Genomic DNA, 17,037 nt, shown 5'->3' on the forward strand with positions numbered 1-17,037 from the left:
CCAGTGGGACTCTTCAGAATGGACAGGTGATTATAACCACTCTGACCTCATTTATTTCGGCTTCATGTTTCTTATTAGCATTCTAAGGAAGAGAATGACAGAGAGGGGAGAATAAAAAGGAAAAAAAGATAGTGCATATAATGACACATACATCATTATTACTACCAGGCTAGTCTGTCCTAAATGGCTATAAAAATTGAAAGGAAGTCACTTTGCAAGAAATGATTGCCATTTACTATTCTGGAAACTAGATGAAAGCAAAGCCTTCCAAGGTAATAGAAATATATTTCTAAATCTCTAGGGATCTGACACTCACTCTATAATCGTGGCAGGTATACACTGGCATAGTTCTTCACATATTTCATCATGGAGACCTTGAAGATATCTCTCTTCAATTAATTAAATGCCTCACACAGTTCACAACTGTGATAAAAAGCAGTGATGTTTCTAAATTGCTACATAATTGATATGACAATCCAGTTTTCTACAAGCCAGTCTTAAAAATATTAAATCCAGTTATCATCCATAAGTCGGTCTTAAAAATATTAAAAGTATTTGCAAAAATGTGAACAGTGTACCTCTTCTCCTTACTTTGATTGTTTTTAAAAAAATAAATACATTGTTTTTATTAATATGTAAAAAAAAAAAAGCAGTGATGTTTCACATGTTAATATTCCAGTGATGGGGAAAGCTCAGAAGTTACTAAAAGAGAAAAGATAGATATAGAATACCATTAATTTCATTCAGTCTTTTTTCTTCCATAACTCCATCATAATTGATGATTCAGTAGATAGTTGTCTTTTATTTAGTTTCTTATTAGAACAACACCGAGTTTACTTATTATTACTACAGTTTTAAATCCAGCAGCTGTTCTAATTTCATTCTTTTACATGTAGCTGTCCAGTTATCCCAGCACCACTTATTGAAGAGGTTGTCTCTTTCTCCATTGTTTATTCTTGGCTCCTTTGTCATAAATTAGGTGACCATGTGTATGTGTGAGTTTATCTCTAGGCTTTCTATCCCGTACCATTGATCTATATTTCTGTTTTTATACAGATACCAAACTAGACCGTAGTATAGTTTGAAGTCAGGTAGCCTGATTCCTCCAGCTCCATTTTTCTTTTTCAAGATTGCTTTGGCTATTCGGGGCCTTTTATGTTTCCATACAAATTGTAAAATTTTTTGTTCTAATTCTGTGAAGAAGGCCAGTGGTAGTTTGATAGGGATTGGATTGAATCTCTAGATTGCTTTAGGTAGTATAATCATTTTCACAATGTTGATTCTTCCAATCCAAGATCATGGCATATCTCTCCATCTGTTTGTATCATCTTTAATTTCTTTCATCAGTGTCTTATAGTTTTCTGCATACAGGTCTTTTGTCTCCTTAGGTAGGTTTATTCCTAGCTATTTTATTCTTTTTGTTGCAGTCGTAAATGGGAGTGTTTCCTTAATTTCTCTTTCAGATTTTTCATCATTAGTATATAGGAATGACAGAGATTTCTGTGCATTAATTTTGTATCCTGCTACTTTACCAAATTCATTGATTAGCTCTAGCAGTTTTCTGGTAGCATCTTTAGGATTCTCTATGTATAGTATCATGTCATCTGCAAACAGTGACAGCTTTACTTCTTCTTTTCCAATTTGGATTCCTTTTATTTCTTTTTCTTCTCTGATTGTTGTGGTTAAAACTTCCAAAACTATGTTGAATAATAGTGGTGAGAGTGGACAACCTTGTCTTGTTCCTGATCTTAGTGGAAATGGTTTCAGTTTTTTACCATTGACAACGATGTTGGCTGTGGGTTTGTCATATATGGCCTTTATTATGTTGAGGAAAATTTCCTCTATGCCTACTTTCTGGAGGCTTTTTATCATAAATGGGTGTTGAATTTTGTCGAAAGCTTTCTCTGTGTCGATTGAGATGATCGTATGGTTTTTCTCCTTCAATTTGTTAATATGGTATATCACATTGATTGATTTGTGTATATTGAAGAATCCTTGCATTCCTGGGATAAACCCCACTTGATAATGGTGTATGATCCTTTTAATGTGCTGTTGGATTCTGTTTGCTAGTATTTTGTTGAGGATTTTTGGATCTATGTTCATCAGTGATATTGGCCTGTAGTTTTCTTTCTTTGTGACATCTTTGTCTGGTTTTGGTATCAGGGTGATGGTGGCCTCATAGAATGAGTTTGGGAGTGTTCCTCCCTCTGCTATATTTTGTAAGAGTTTGAGAAGGATAGGTGTTAACTCTTCTCTAAATGTTTGATAGAATTTGCCTGTGAAGCCCTCTGGTCCTGGGCTTTTGTTTGTTGGAAGATTTTTAATCACAGTTTCAATTTCAGGGCTTGTGATTGGTCTGTTCAGATTTTCTATTTCTTCCTGGTTAAGTCTCAGCAGATTGTGCATTTCTAAGAATTTGTCAATTTCTTCCAAGTTATCCATTTTATTGGTATAGAGTTGCTTGTAGTAATCTCTCATGATCCTTTGTACTTCTGCAGTGTCAGTTGTTACTTCTCCACTTTCATTTCTAATTCTGTTGATTTGAGTCTTCTCCCATTTATTCTTGATGAGTCTGGCTAATGGTTAATCAATTTTGTTTATCTTCTCAAAGAACCAGCTTTTAGTTTTATTGATCTTTGCTATTGTCTCCTTCATTTCTTTTTCATTTATTTCTGATCTGATTTTTATGATTTCTTTCCTTCTGCTATCTTTGGGGGTTTTTTTGTTCTTCTTCCTCTAATTGCTTTAGGTGCAAGGTTAGGTTGTTTATTTGAGATGTTTCCTGTTTCTTAAGGTAGGATTGTATTGCTATAAACTTCCCTCTTATAACTGCCTTTGCTGCATCCCATAGGTTTTCAGTTGTCGTGTCTCCATTGTCATTTGTTTCTAGGTATTTTTTGATTTCCTCTTTGATTTCTTCAGTGATGTCTTGGTTATTAAGTAGTGTATTGTTTAGCCTCCATGTGTTTGTATTTTTTACAGATTTTTTCCTGTAATTGATATCTACTCTCATAGAATTGTGGTCGGAAAAGATACTTGATACGATTTCAATTTTCTTAAATTTACCAAGGTTTGATTTGTGAACCAAGATATGATCTGTCCTGGAGAATGTTCCATGAGCACTTGAGAAGAAAGTTTATTCTGTTGTTTTTGGATGGAATGTCCTATAAATATCCATTAAGTCCATCTTGTTTAATGTATCATTTAAAGCTTGTGTTTCCTTATTTATTTTCATTTTGGATGATCTGTCCATTGGTTAAAGTGGGGTGTTAATGTCCCCTACTATGATTGTGTTACTGTCGATTTCCTCTTTTATGGCTGTTAGTATTTGCCTTATGTATTGAGGTGCTCCTCTGTTGGGTGCATATATATTTACAATTGTTATATCTTCTTCTTGCATTGATGTCTTGATCATTATGTAGTGTCCTTCTTTGTCTCTTGTAATATCTTTGTTTTAAAGTCCATCTTGTCTCATATGAGAATTGCTACTCCAGCTTTCTTTTGATTTCCATTTGCATGGAATATCTCTTTCCATCCCCTCACTTTCAGTCTGTATGTGTCTATAGGTCTGAAGTGGTCTCTTGTAGACAGCATATACACAGGTCTTTTTTTGTATCCATTCAGCCAGTCTATGTCTTTTGGTTGGGGCATTTAATCCATTTACATTTAAGGTAATTATCAATATATATGTTCCTATTACCATTTTCTTAATTGTTTTGTGTTTGTTATTGTAGTTCTTTTCCTTCTCTTGTGTTTCCTGCCTAGAGAAGTTCCTTTAGCATTTGTTGTAAAGCTGGTTTGGTGGTGCTGAATTCCCTTTTATTTCTTTTTCTTCTCTGATTGCCATGGCCAGGACTTCCAAATCTATGTTGAATAAGAGGGGTGAGAGTGGACATCCTTGTCTTGTTGATGATCTTAGTGGAAATGCTTTCAGTTTTTCACCATTGAGTATTTGCTGTGGGTTTGTCATATACGGCTTTTATTATGTTGAGGTAGGTTCCCTCTATGCTCGTTTTCTGTAGAGTCTGTTTTTTAAACATCTTTATTGGAGTATAATTGCTTTACAATGTTGTGTTAGTTTCTGCTGTATAACAAAGTGAATCAGCTATATGTATACATATATCCCCATATCCTGTCCCTCTTGTGTCTTCCTCTCACCCTCCCTATCCCACCCCTCTTTGTGGTCGCAAAACATCAAATTGACCTCCCTGTGCCTTTGGGTGTTGAATTTTGTCAATATATTTTTCTTCATCTATTGAAATGATCATATGGTTTTTATTTCCTAATTTGTTAATATGGTATATCACATTGATTGCTTTGCATATATTGAAGAATCCTTGCATTCCTGGTGTAAATTCCACTTGATCATGGTGTATGATCCTTTTAATTTGTTGTTGGATTCTGTTTGCTAGTTTTTTGTTGAGGATTTTTGCATCTATGTTCATCAGTTATATTGGTCTGTAATTTTCTGTTTTTGTGATATCTAACATCATACATAAAAATAAGCTCCAAATGGATTACAGACCTAAATTTAAGACCAGACATTATAACAGTCTTAGAGGAAAACATAAGAAAAGCACTCTTTGAAATAAACCACAGCAAGATCGTTTTTGACCCACTTCCTAGAGTAATGAAAATAAAAATAAACAAATAGGACCTAATTAAACTTAAAAGTTTTAGCACAGCAAACCATAAACAAGATGAAAATATAACCCTCAGAATGGGAGAAAATATTTGCAAATGAAGCGATGGACAAAGGATTAATCTCCAAAATATACAAACAGTTCATGGAGCTCAATATCAGAAAAACAAAGAACCCAATTAAAAAGGGGGCAGAAGACCTAAATAGACATTTCACCAAAGAAGACATGCAGATGGCCAAGAGGCACATGAAAAGATGCTCAACATCACTAATTATTAGTGATGATGCAAATAATTATTAGTGCAGCAAATAAAAACTACCATGAGGTATCACCTCACACCGGTCAGAATGGTCATCATCCAAAAATCTACAAACAATAAATGCTGGAGAGGGTGTGGAGAAAAGGGAACCCTTTTGCACTGTTGGTGGGAATGTAAATTGATAGAGCCACTATGGAGAACAGTATGGAAGTTCCTTAAAAAACTAAAAAGAGAGCTACCATGTGACCCATCAATCCCACTACTGGGCATATACTGTGAGAAAACCATAATTCAAAAGGTCACATGTACCCCAGTGTTCACTGCAGCACTATTTACAATAGCCAGGACATGGAAACAACCTAAATGTCCAACAGTAGATGAAAGGAAAAAGAAAATGTGGTACATATAAACAATAGAATATTACTCAGCCATAAAAAGGGACGAAATTGGGTCATTTGTAGAGATGTGGATGGACCTAGAGTCTGTCATACAGAGTGAAGTAAGCCAGAAAGAGAAAAACAAATATTGTATGTTAACGTATATATGTGGAATCTAGAAAAATGGTACAGATGAACCTATTTGTAGGGCAGGAATAGAGACGCAGACATAGAGAATGGACATATGGACACAGGGCGGGGGGAAGGGAGGGTGCGACGAATTGGGAGTTTAGGTTTGAGATAAATACACTACGTAAAATAGATAGCTAGCGGGAACCTGCTGTATAACACAGGGAGCTCAGTTCAGTGCTCCATGATGACCTAGATGGGTGGGATGGTGGGGGTGGGGGGGAGGTCCAAGAGGGAGGGTATACGTATAGCTGATTCACTTCATTGTACAGCAGAAACTAACAACATTGTAAAGCAATTTTACTCCAATAATAAATAAGTAAATAAATCCAGCAGCTGAAATATAGTTGGACAAGTACATGATTTGCAGTGAGAAGATGAAGAAGCATCATATTTCAGCCTGGTCACTTATCATCTGTGTGTCCCTGGGCAGAACTGTAACCTCTCTGAACCTCAATTTTCTCATCTGAAAAATGTTAAGTCCTATCTCACAGCCTTCTGAGAAAATTTAGAAGATGTAAGTGAAACATTTCCACCTAACACAGTTTCACAAACTCTAACACACACAGGAATAATCTGGGAATATTGCTGAAATTCTGATTCAGAAGGTCTGTCTGTGGTGGGTCCTCTATGCTCTGCTATTGCTACTATTTTGTTATCGTTGGTGTCATCTGGGGGCTGGTTAGAAATGTAAAATCTCATGCCCCACTCAGTATTTACATTTTAACAGAATCTCCAGATAATTTGTATGAACATTAATGTTTGAGCAGCACTGGCCAGCATCAGACCTAACAAACTGCAGATTCCTAATCTAAATATGTTAGAAGTTTTGAATCATTACAGAAGTGTGAAGGATATAGATGAATATAACACATATTTTCCTATTCAGAATTTGACTATAAATTATATTCAGAACCAAATCTTGCCCAGGTGTTGCTTTAAGCTAATGAGTGGCCTCATCCCAAGTCAAGCTTCTACTCTCTGACAGCTACTAGAAGCTATTTCAGTAGATATCTTCATTGTCAAAAGCACTTATCATTTTCTTCACCAAATTTATTTAAGTATTTTAAATAATATTACCTTTACTAACTAAAATTTGTTTCCCTGTATTTATTTATCAGAGACTACTCTTAGGAGCTTTTATCAACACGGTAAAAGAAACACAGTTAACACACCACATTAATATAGTTCAAGCCAAAGCAAAGATGATTAATGCTTTCATGAGCCTACACTGCTTTATTGTGGGTATATGAATAAAATTCTTAAAAAGATTCTTAGGGGGGTGGGACACCTAAAGTTGTGAAACTAATTTAGAAGCCTAGTTAGTGGTGGTGGCCTATTTTAAGGGGTGGGAGCAGCCCAGCATGTAAGTCAGTGAGGAATATGTGAAAATATATTTTGAGATTTCAGCTAATATGCCATAAAACCTGATAAATCCACCAATTTTTAGAAAGAATATTACTGCTTTTTATGATAGATTAGCCTTTCTATCCACTGTTGTCTGAGTTATTTTTACTATCTGAAACTTGTAAGGTATTGATTTCTAATCATACTTTACAGTGAATAATATAAATATAAGGATCAAATGAGAACCTTAGCATTTTCATTTGTGTAAGAGAATTATTTTCTTTCTTGAAGGTCTTCTCTTTGTTTAAAATGCCCTGAAGTGTTGATATTTCTTTAGAGCAGATTTGCTATTGGCAAATTCTCTGTTTTTGTTTAGCTAGGAATGTTTTATTTGTCCCTCATTTTTGAAACATAGGTTTGCTGGATAATATAATTCTGGCAATGAGAATGATGAAAAATCAGCTGATAATCTTATTGAGAATCCATTATACATGAGTTGGTTATCTCTTGCTGTTCTCAAGGTTCTCTTTAAGACAGTTTGACTATGATGGATCTACGTCTGGATCCTTTTGCATTTAGCTTGCTTGGAATTTGATGAGCTTCTTGAATGTGTAGACTCATATTTTTCATCAAATTTCTTCAAATTCCAGCAACTCTTTCTTCAAATATTCTTTCTGCTCATTTCTCTTTCTACTCTCCTCCTGGGATATCATTACGCCTATGCTGGTATGCTTGATGGTGTCCCACAGATCTCTGAAGCTCTGCTCATTTGTCTTTATTCCTCTTCCTTCTGTTCCTCAGACTGGGTAACCACAGTTGTCTTCAGGTATGCTGATTCTTTCTTCTGCCTGCTCAAGTCTGCTGTTGATCCCCTCTACTGATTCTTTTCATTTCAGTTATTGTACCTTTCAACTCCAGAATATCTATTTGATTCTTTTCTACACTTTCAAGCTCTTTATTGATATTTGGCGAAACATTATTCTCACTTTCCTTTGGTTCCTTCATTTATTAGAAAACATTTAAAATAGCAAATTTAAAGTTTTTGACCAGTGAGTACAGTGTCTGGGTTTCCTCAGAGTCTGTTTTTTTTTTTTTTCTTTTTTTTCCTTGTATATGGGCCATGCTTTGTTTATTTTTTGCATGTAGCATTATTTTTTTGAAAACTGCATGTTTTTTAAATAATATAATAATATGGGAACTCTGGATATCAGATTCTTACCCTCCTTTGTTGTTTTTGCTGTTTGTTGTTTGGTTTTTTAGTGAGTTTTCTGAAATAATTCTCTAAAGTCTATATTATTCGTCATCCGTGGCCACTGAAGTCTCTGCTTGGCTTACTTAGTTGTCAGCTAAGGATTGAACAAAGATTAAAAGACTAGAGCTAATAAGTTTCCCAGTCTTTACCAAGACACTCTGTGTTCATGTTGGGGCAAACTTTCAACACTCAGCCAGGAAGGTTACAACTCTGCTTTAGCATTCAGATCCTTTTTGTGCAGAGCCTCAAGATCAGTCAGAGGTGAGAGCTTGGGGACTTCTCAGTTCTTTCCTGAGCATGCATATAGCCCTAGGCATGCACAGAACCCTAAGCATGCATGTAATCTTCTAAATTCTCAGGAATAAAGCAGAGCTTTTCAACACCTCCTTTGGAAGTCTCTTTCCTCAGATTTTCCTTCTAAGCTTTTTGTTTAGCCTATTGTTTGTCTTCAACTGTTATCCACTTGCTTTAGGCAAACATGATTTTAAATGAAAGAGCCCCTAATTGTTTTTGACAAATGGCCTTGAGAAAGTGTTGCTCACCCTGGTCAAATTCTTATTTAGATAAAATGAAGACAAGCCTCTTGAGTGGCGTCTTCCAGGGAACCACCAAACAAGTAAAATAATGACAATTCTTTGGGAATGGGACTTTGAAGGATTTCCATCCCTGCTTTTCCCATTCCAGTGGCTGCCAGACTGCTGGTTCCCACTGTGATTGTGGGCTGTTGGTTTTCAAGGCCACTGCAGAGAGGAGGATAGGAATAGGATGAGTTAAAATACCACAGTGCTTGCTGTTCTGTACCAAGATTCAATGATTTTTTTTTTAAATAAACACTCTCCAGATTACAACAAGCCTTTAATTTCCAAAGTTCTGCAAATGATGATTCAGAATATTTTTGTCAGTTGCTTTTATGGAGGAGAGGATTCTTGTAGGTCTTTATTATACCATTTTGGCTAATGTCACTTAAAATGCCCTGAAGGTTTTGAATGCTGAGCAAAAGTTGTATGGAACTTCATTGTCTTGCTATATTATAAAGACAGACCATATATCCACTAGAGATTTTATAGGGTTCCACTTTGAGATGCCAATACAAATGTCTTGATAGTTTGAGGCAATTGTCTGATGAGAGATAACAGTGACTTCCTCAAAGAAAGGTTTTTCCTAATTAAATGTCAAACTTCCAAGAAATGTGTGACAATGAAGAGGCTGGTCTTTGGAACTAATTAATTCTGGGTTCAAGCCCTGCATTTTCTCCTTAATAGCTTTGGGATGCTGATCAAGTTATTTAACTTTCATAAGACAGTGATAGATAGAACAGTATCTATTCATAGATTTTTTTTTAAATCCAACTACACTAACAAAAGTAAAGTGCTTGGTATAGTTCATGTTAAATGCTCAAGAAATTTTAGTAGTTAATATTGCTATAGATAATATTGCTATTATCATCATTAAGAATATAGTTTGGCACTGCTAATAATAATGCTGAATGTTCACCTGAACTCTTTAATAACTCTTTAAGAGTCACATTCAAAATAAGAAATAAAACTGTTTCACTCATACTATTTTGTTTTCTGTGCAATTCCAGGCACTGTGGTGGTCCAACAGTTGATGTCAATGATGATTAGCAAACACGATCGCCTCTTCCCCAAAGATGCAGAGTTGCAAAGCAAGCCCCAGGATGGAGTGAGCAACAACAACAATGACCTTCAGAAGAAAGCCACCATGGGTCAGCTACAAAACACAGAGAACAATAATACCAAGGACAGTCCTGGAAGACGGTGCTCTTGGGACAAGTCTGAGTCTCCCCAGAGAAGCAACATGGATAACGGATCCCCCACAGCTCTATCAGGCAGCAAAACCAACAGCCCAAGGAATAGCGTTCACAAACTGGATGTCTCTAGGAGCCCCCCTCTCATGGTCAAAAAGAATCCCGCCTTCAATAAGGGCAGTGGGATAGTCACCAATGGGTCCTTCAGCAGCAGTAATGCAGAAGGACTTGAGAAAGCCCAAACCACTCCCAATGGGAGCTTACAGTCCAGAAGGACCTCTTCCCTGAAGGGGTCTGGTACCAAAATGGGCACCCACAGTGTACAGAACGGAACGGTGCGGATGGGCATTTTGAACACAGATACCCTCGGGAACCCCGTGAATGGTCGCAGCATGAGCTGGCTGCCCAATGGCTATGTGACCCTGAGGGATAACAAGCAGAAAGAGCAAGCTGGAGAGTCGGGCCAGCACAACAGACTCTCCACCTATGACAACGTCCACCAACAGTTCTCCGTGATGAGCCTTGACGACAAGCAGAGCATCGACAGTGCCACCTGGTCCACTTCCTCCTGTGAAATCTCCCTCCCTGAGAACTCCAACTCCTGCCGCTCCTCCACCACCACCTGCCCGGAACAAGACTTTTACGGTGGGAACTTTGAGGACCCCGTTTTGGATGGGCCCCCACAGGACGACCTTTCCCACCCCGGGGACTATGAAAACAAAAGTGACCGGAGGAGTGTGGGTGGTCGAAGTAGTCGTGCCACCAGCAGCAGCGACAACAGTGAGACCTTTGTTGGCCACACCAGCAATCACAGTGCACTGCATAGTTTAGTGTCCAGCCTGAAGCAGGAAATGACCAAACAGAAGATAGAGTATGAGTCCAGGATAAAGAGGTGAGGAAAATCTGGAGCCCCAAACTGCCAGAGAGGGTGTGATAGCCTCCTAATATGAGACAGGCTCACCCAGAGGGTAAATATGCTGACTCCAAAGTCAGAGACTGGGTAGCTTCACCATTTGTAAGCTGTGGGACTTTGGGAAAGCTCACTTCATCTCTGTGAATCTCAGCTCCCTAATGTGAACATTTTAAATTCTAGCAGTATCTACCACAAAAGCATGTAAGAAATCATTGCACATTGTCCCTGGCACAGAGCAGTTGCTCAGTAATACTATCTCTTGTCAATAAATGTGTGGATTTGTGTTCGAGGGCTGGGGAGAGGAGCGGAAGGGGATGAATTCAGAACAAGGAGTCTGTTCTCATAGGAAGAGGATGAAATGAGGATAAAGAGAAGTTGGAGAAATAAACAGATCTTTATTGTTCATTTTTTCCTTTGCTGAATGCTGGGAGAGTGTCTGTTCTCTCCCAAGCTCAGACCCAGACCCCAAGGATTCAGCAGTGGATAAAACAGACAAAAACTCAGCCCTCGTGGAGCATGCTTCCATTCCACTGGAGGAGACAGATAAATAAGTAAAATAGATCTCATGCTAAGTAGAAGACTAAAGCAGGGAAGAGGGGTAAGAAGTGTTGGTGAGGGGTAATTCTAAGTGTAGGGCCTTATAGGAGGTTAAAGAGGCAGCTACGCAGATGCCTGGGAGGAGTGGAAATGCCGTGAGATGGAATAAGTGAGGAGCTCAGAGAGGTACCTTAGAGCTTTCAGGATCATCTTAAGTCTTTGGCTTTTACTCTGGGATTGGAATCCAGGGAGGTTTCTGAGAAAAGTGATGGCATGAAGTGTATTCATATGGACAATGGAAATTGTAGCCTAAGTGGGGAGCAAAACATGTGAATTATAAGGAAGCAGTTGTGCTGAAACCTAATTGATAGCAGTTGACGTCTTCTCATAAGTTGACCGAGGTGGTGATGGCTTAGCAACTTCAGAGAAGCAACCTGGGCAAGACATGGGCTATTGGCTGAGCATCCTGTGTTGACAGTACCCCTGACTGCCAGATGCTCCATCATCTTGAAAGGCAGGAATACAGAGAATGGAGCCCAGGATTCACAAATACAACCTTGTGCTGGAAACCTGAACATCAGCACACCCCGTGATTTCACCAAGGTCACAGAATTACAAAACTGATTGTTTTTATGTTCTCCTTTCAGTGTAGTATAAGGGAAGGACACTGCACTCTCAAGAGAAGGCCTGAGGCTCAGTTTAGCCTGAAGTAGCCCCTCTAGTGGCCTCAGTCCCAGTCCCAGACTGTGCCTTAGTAGACCCCTTCTTGTTTAGGGTCCTCATAGTTTGTGAACCTCAGTCTTTGTCCTGCTTCAAATGCTTCCATGGCTCCAAACCCCATGTGGTTTCATTTTTATATATAAAGTTGACCTTAATGTATTTTAATGTTTCCCATCCATTTATCAATTATCAAGCAAAAAGATATGTATTTTTAAGAGCTATGGTAAAGTAAATATTAAAAAAATGCTTCTTATATGTTAGATTGAAAAAATTACTTTCTTGGAAACAGAAACTTGGTTTGAATTTTCCTATATAATGCTAAGTGACAGGAGGTTTAAATAAGAAGAAAAATGGAGTCATCATCTTATAAGGCTACTCTTCATTCTGAATGTAGTTTTTGGAACCACTGGCTACCAAATCTCTGAATTACTGCCAAGGCATGATGATAAATTAGCCCTTAGCACTGAGAAGCAAGAGCTAACACTTGAAACTTACCTTAGGATAGGAATACATTATTCTGAATGGTTGCAGATGTACAGGTTCATTTATGAGAACATTGGTGCTACATTTATGTTCTGAGTCTATGGTGCATTTTAGAGACATTGATAAAATAATAGAAGCTTCCAACAGAATGTCATTCATTGGCCTCTTTCACTGTAGCATTTTTACCCATGTGACAGGCAAAGGGAGAGGTCCATGATAAAGTAGGGCAGAGGAGCTGCCACATGACCAAGCCACAGAAATATAAGAAGTAACTGTTCTAGTTAATTCTTGATCATTCCTGTTTAGAATTATACATTTGTCTTTCAATTCCTTTTTAACTCTACCCTACAAGTATTAAGGATAGATAGATGATAGATAGATAGATAGATAGATAGAGATAGATAGATAATAGATACGTACATATATACACACATACATACATACATCCCTAGATAGATAGAAAGATGATAGAGAAATAGATACTATACTTTATCTATCATTGATATGTATGATTTTTAGTTTTTAAACATGTGAGTTTGATGTTATTCCCTCCCCCATCACCTTCTCCCTTTATCATATTGTGGTCAGAAAAGTTCATTTGTATGATATCAATTATTTGGTCTTGTAAGAAGTATTTATTAACTTATTATTGGTTTGGGATTGTATAAAGGACCAATAGATCAAATCTGTTAATCAAGCTGTTCAAATCTTTTACATTTCTCCTAATTTTCATCAGATAGAGCTATAATTTCTAAGAAAGTTATCTTAAAATTTCCTAATTTTTGTGGATTTATCTATCTTTATAATTTTGTTATATTTTATATTGAATAACTTGAAACTATACAGCTAGGTGAATAAAAGTTCAGAATTGTTTATATCTCCCTGATGAATTGATCCTTTTATCATAAAGTAATGGTAATAATGCTTTTTGCCCAAAAATATTTCTTCTCATATTAATATTGCTATATAATTTTTATTTTGATTAATAACGTTCTGCTATATATTTCCATTAACTTTCGAACTTTATGTTTCATTATTTGAAGACATATTTTTTTCAATTCTGGAGTATTTTTATCCATCACCATTTTTGTTTATTTCATCTCCCCATTTTCTCAATTTTCTGTCTCTCCAACCCTTATTAAAGTATGTTGGACCTTCTTAATCCATTCTCCATCTCTGTTAGCTTCTCTTTCTTATATTACATTTTCATCTTTTTTCATTATGTGAGGAATTCTGGGTAATTTTTCCTCAGAGCTGTTTTCTCATTTATTTATTTTCTCTTCTGATTAATTCTGTCACCACTCAGCCCATGAGTAGAGTTTTTGTATTCTCTTTGTCATAAAGAAAATTGATGTTCCAAGCTCTCAGTTGAATCACTTTCAGCCTTCTGCCTCTTTTATACTGGAGATCTCCTCCTCCCCATGAGCAAAATAAAAACCTAGTCACAGCTTCCAGGGCTTCTATCCAGGAACAATACCCCTCATGTGCTTCCATTTACTGTTCTAAATTTGAGTTTCTTCTTGGTTCTGATAACCTCAAGATGCTCTTTTATTTCTTTTAACCTTGCTATGTATTTAAAAAATATTTTTCTTATATATTTTTCCAGCATTGATCTGTGCTTACAGTGGGAGGGGTTTCTTCTGTTTTCAACCCAGTCTAGATTCTTGGAAGTTTCATATGAGTGCCTGTTATGTAAAATGCATTGGTATATTTTTTAAAAGGTGTCTTCCTTGGTATTTAAGATTGAGTTTCTTCCAGCTTTTTTAGTTCTAAAATAAATAGCTTTAGAAAGAAAAGAGAATGTATTGTAAAATAATTCTAGGTGACAACCAGCACACTACCAGGTTTTCATGTAAAAAATGTGATCATGTGGTCAAAATGGCCTTCTAAACTGATTATAGAATGTGACTTTTTAAAAAATTCTAGTTTCTTACAAAGGGAGAGCAGATTCATCTTTAAGTGTTCTTATGATTATCTGGATGAAATATCAACATATGGGACTCATTATTTCAAAACAGAAAAATAATTGAGATTTTAATTTGAAAATTATTAAAATAATCAGATTTCTGAGAGCTACCTGTGCATTAGCCTTTCATATTTCAATAGTATGTCAAATTCAAACATACTCCTGGGACTTTAGCTCAGAATAGGAGAAATTAAAATGTCAGCCATTACCAAAACACATCATCTAGTAATCAAGTGCTTACTATTCCTCCTTGAACAACAGCAATAATAAATTATGTTTTGGAACTTAGTGATTATTGGGAAAACTCTGTTTATAGGAAATTATCTAAAATTATACAGTTATCCAAAAGAATGTAGCTATCAACCTATAAAAATATAACTCTAGAGATCTTAAGATATATTAACTTGGAAGGCAGTGAGAATTTTAGATAGTAGGCTACTTAGGTGGACTCCATTGTCACAGAATGTCAGATGAATTACTTATTCAATACATGTAATCTCTACCTCTCTTGTTACTTACTATACGGTGACTGCTGTTAATACCACTTTTATATGATGGGACTCTATATGTCCCAGAGAAGCCCATTCTTAGCTGTTGACTTAACCTTTCTAACAAAGACATTTTCACTATCATTCTTTTTCCTTTGATAGAAAGCAAAAATAATTGTCCTTTTTTTCTTCCAACTTTATCAGACTCCCCCCTCCTTTCTTTTAGTAAAGCCAGATTTACATAATGATTCAGGAAACTTTGTGGTTTAGGTTGCCTCCTACTTCTGCCATTCTGTGCTCCATGACATTGGTCTCTGACTTCTTTTTGCCAAAATTCATTAATTCACTATCAAATGACAATGAAGTGCATTCAAGAGAGGTCTTGGGGTCTCAACAAAATGACGGTAAATCATGTTAGGAAGCAGTAAAAAAAAGAATATATATACACCTTTTAATCTGTGGACCTTGCTTCATTGATTTGAAAGGCTCAATCCAATTTCCTAAACATTGCAGAGACAGTTTAGGAAATATTTTTTAGCCCTTTTGAATTTCAAATTAATAAAATTGCTTTATGTCTTATTCCTTCCCCCACCCTTTGTAGCTTAGAACAGCGAAACTTGTCTTTGGAAACAGAAATGATGAGCCTCCACGATGAACTGGATCAAGAAAGGAAAAAGTTCACAATGATAGAAATCAAAATGCGAAATGCCGAGCGAGCAAAAGAAGATGCAGAGAAGAGAAATGACATGCTTCAGAAAGAAATGGAGCAGTTTTTTTCCACATTTGGGGAGCTGACAGTGGAACCCAGGAGAACCGAGAGAGGAAACACGATATGGATCCAGTGAGGCTGATTTCTCCCACTGTCTCCAGTGGCTCTGGGGAAGACTCTGGGGGTTCTGGTGGGATTATTATATAGGATCAGGTGGCTGGTCACCTGGCTGTACAGAGTTCTAACTGGGGAAGACATATCATTTACAGACATTGCCCATTCATATCTGCAATGTGTACCAAAGTTGTATCATGCCCCATAATGCTACTGTCAAGTGTTACAACTGGATATGTGTATATAGAGTAGTTTTTAAAAAGTAAACTAAAAATGAGAAACATATCTCAATAATTATTTTATTGCAAGTCTTGTATTTAAAATGTTAAATCAGTATGTCATTGCAGTTTAGCTTGCTTTCAAGCTTCACCCCTTGCACTTAAGCTATTTTTGGCATTGTGTTATCATCAGCTTATTTTATAGATCAATATTTTTATTTCCCCTTTTGCTGAGGAAATGAAAATAAGCAGATATATAAATATATATAAGATGAGTTATTAAAATCAAAAAGAATACTTTGTGGCTGTGCTGTTTCTGCCAATGGACCTTGCCATGACCAAAAAGAGAAATGTAAATAATTTTATAAATTACAGTAGAATCACCAGGAACCTTTGAATTGCTCTGTAAATTCTGCCCTTGACACTGCTCAGTTTTCTTGGTGAGATGCTTTGACACAGGAGATTTTGGACCATGTAAAAAAGTCCCCTTCTCAAGCCCCCTGGTCTGCCTTGCCCATTCCACAGATGTATGTCTCCTATGCAGGATGCACCTTAGATGGAAAGCATGTTTTTTTTAAAAAAGAGCATTTAAGCAGTCATGCCTTGAATTACTCTGTCCTTCTACTGGATGGTTATGAGGGAGATTCTTCCTGCCATTGGGAAGTTGAAGAACAATGCTGGCTAACCAGTGCCTACATTGAGCACGTATCCTCTACTCCAACCCAAGCCCCCCACCTCCCCACCCACAACGCAAACAGTGAAATAGTATTACCGTGTCTCTCTCAGTTAAACTGCTAGAGTGTGTGCCATATATTCTGCTTTCACTCAGTCCGGCTGCTCTGTTGTCATCTAGGATTCTTTCAGCACAACAGAGGGTAAAGGCAGTTTGCAGCAAGAGGGAGCTGATGCAGGGGAAGGGGGCCAGAAGGAGGAGGAGACAAGATTGGAAGAAACTATTTTGCTTCTAATTTGTACAGTATTCTCCCCTGTCAAAAACATTTATTCACCATAAATTTAAAATGTGAATCTTCAGAGGTCCAGTTTTGATAAATTT

General features: G+C 36.9%; 1 protein-coding gene across 2 annotated transcripts in view; it reads left to right on the top strand.

Moving 5' to 3' along the window:
- Window positions 1-16,262, top strand: part of ARHGAP24 (Rho GTPase activating protein 24) — a 207,448-nt gene extending 191,186 nt beyond the window's left edge. For both annotated transcript variants that reach the window (XM_079921051.1, XM_079921052.1), the window contains exons 7-8: window positions 9,653-10,727; window positions 15,544-16,262. In XM_079921051.1, coding sequence (XP_079777177.1) covers window positions 9,653-10,727; window positions 15,544-15,787 — 1,319 coding nt within the window. In that variant the 3' untranslated portion in view covers window positions 15,788-16,262. The remainder of the gene's footprint in view (window positions 1-9,652; window positions 10,728-15,543) is intronic.
- The last annotated feature ends 775 nt before the right edge of the window (window positions 16,263-17,037 follow it).

This window comes from Stenella coeruleoalba, assembly GCF_951394435.1.
Source record: "Stenella coeruleoalba genome assembly, chromosome: 4".
NCBI classification, from domain to species: domain Eukaryota; kingdom Metazoa; phylum Chordata; class Mammalia; order Artiodactyla; family Delphinidae; genus Stenella; species Stenella coeruleoalba.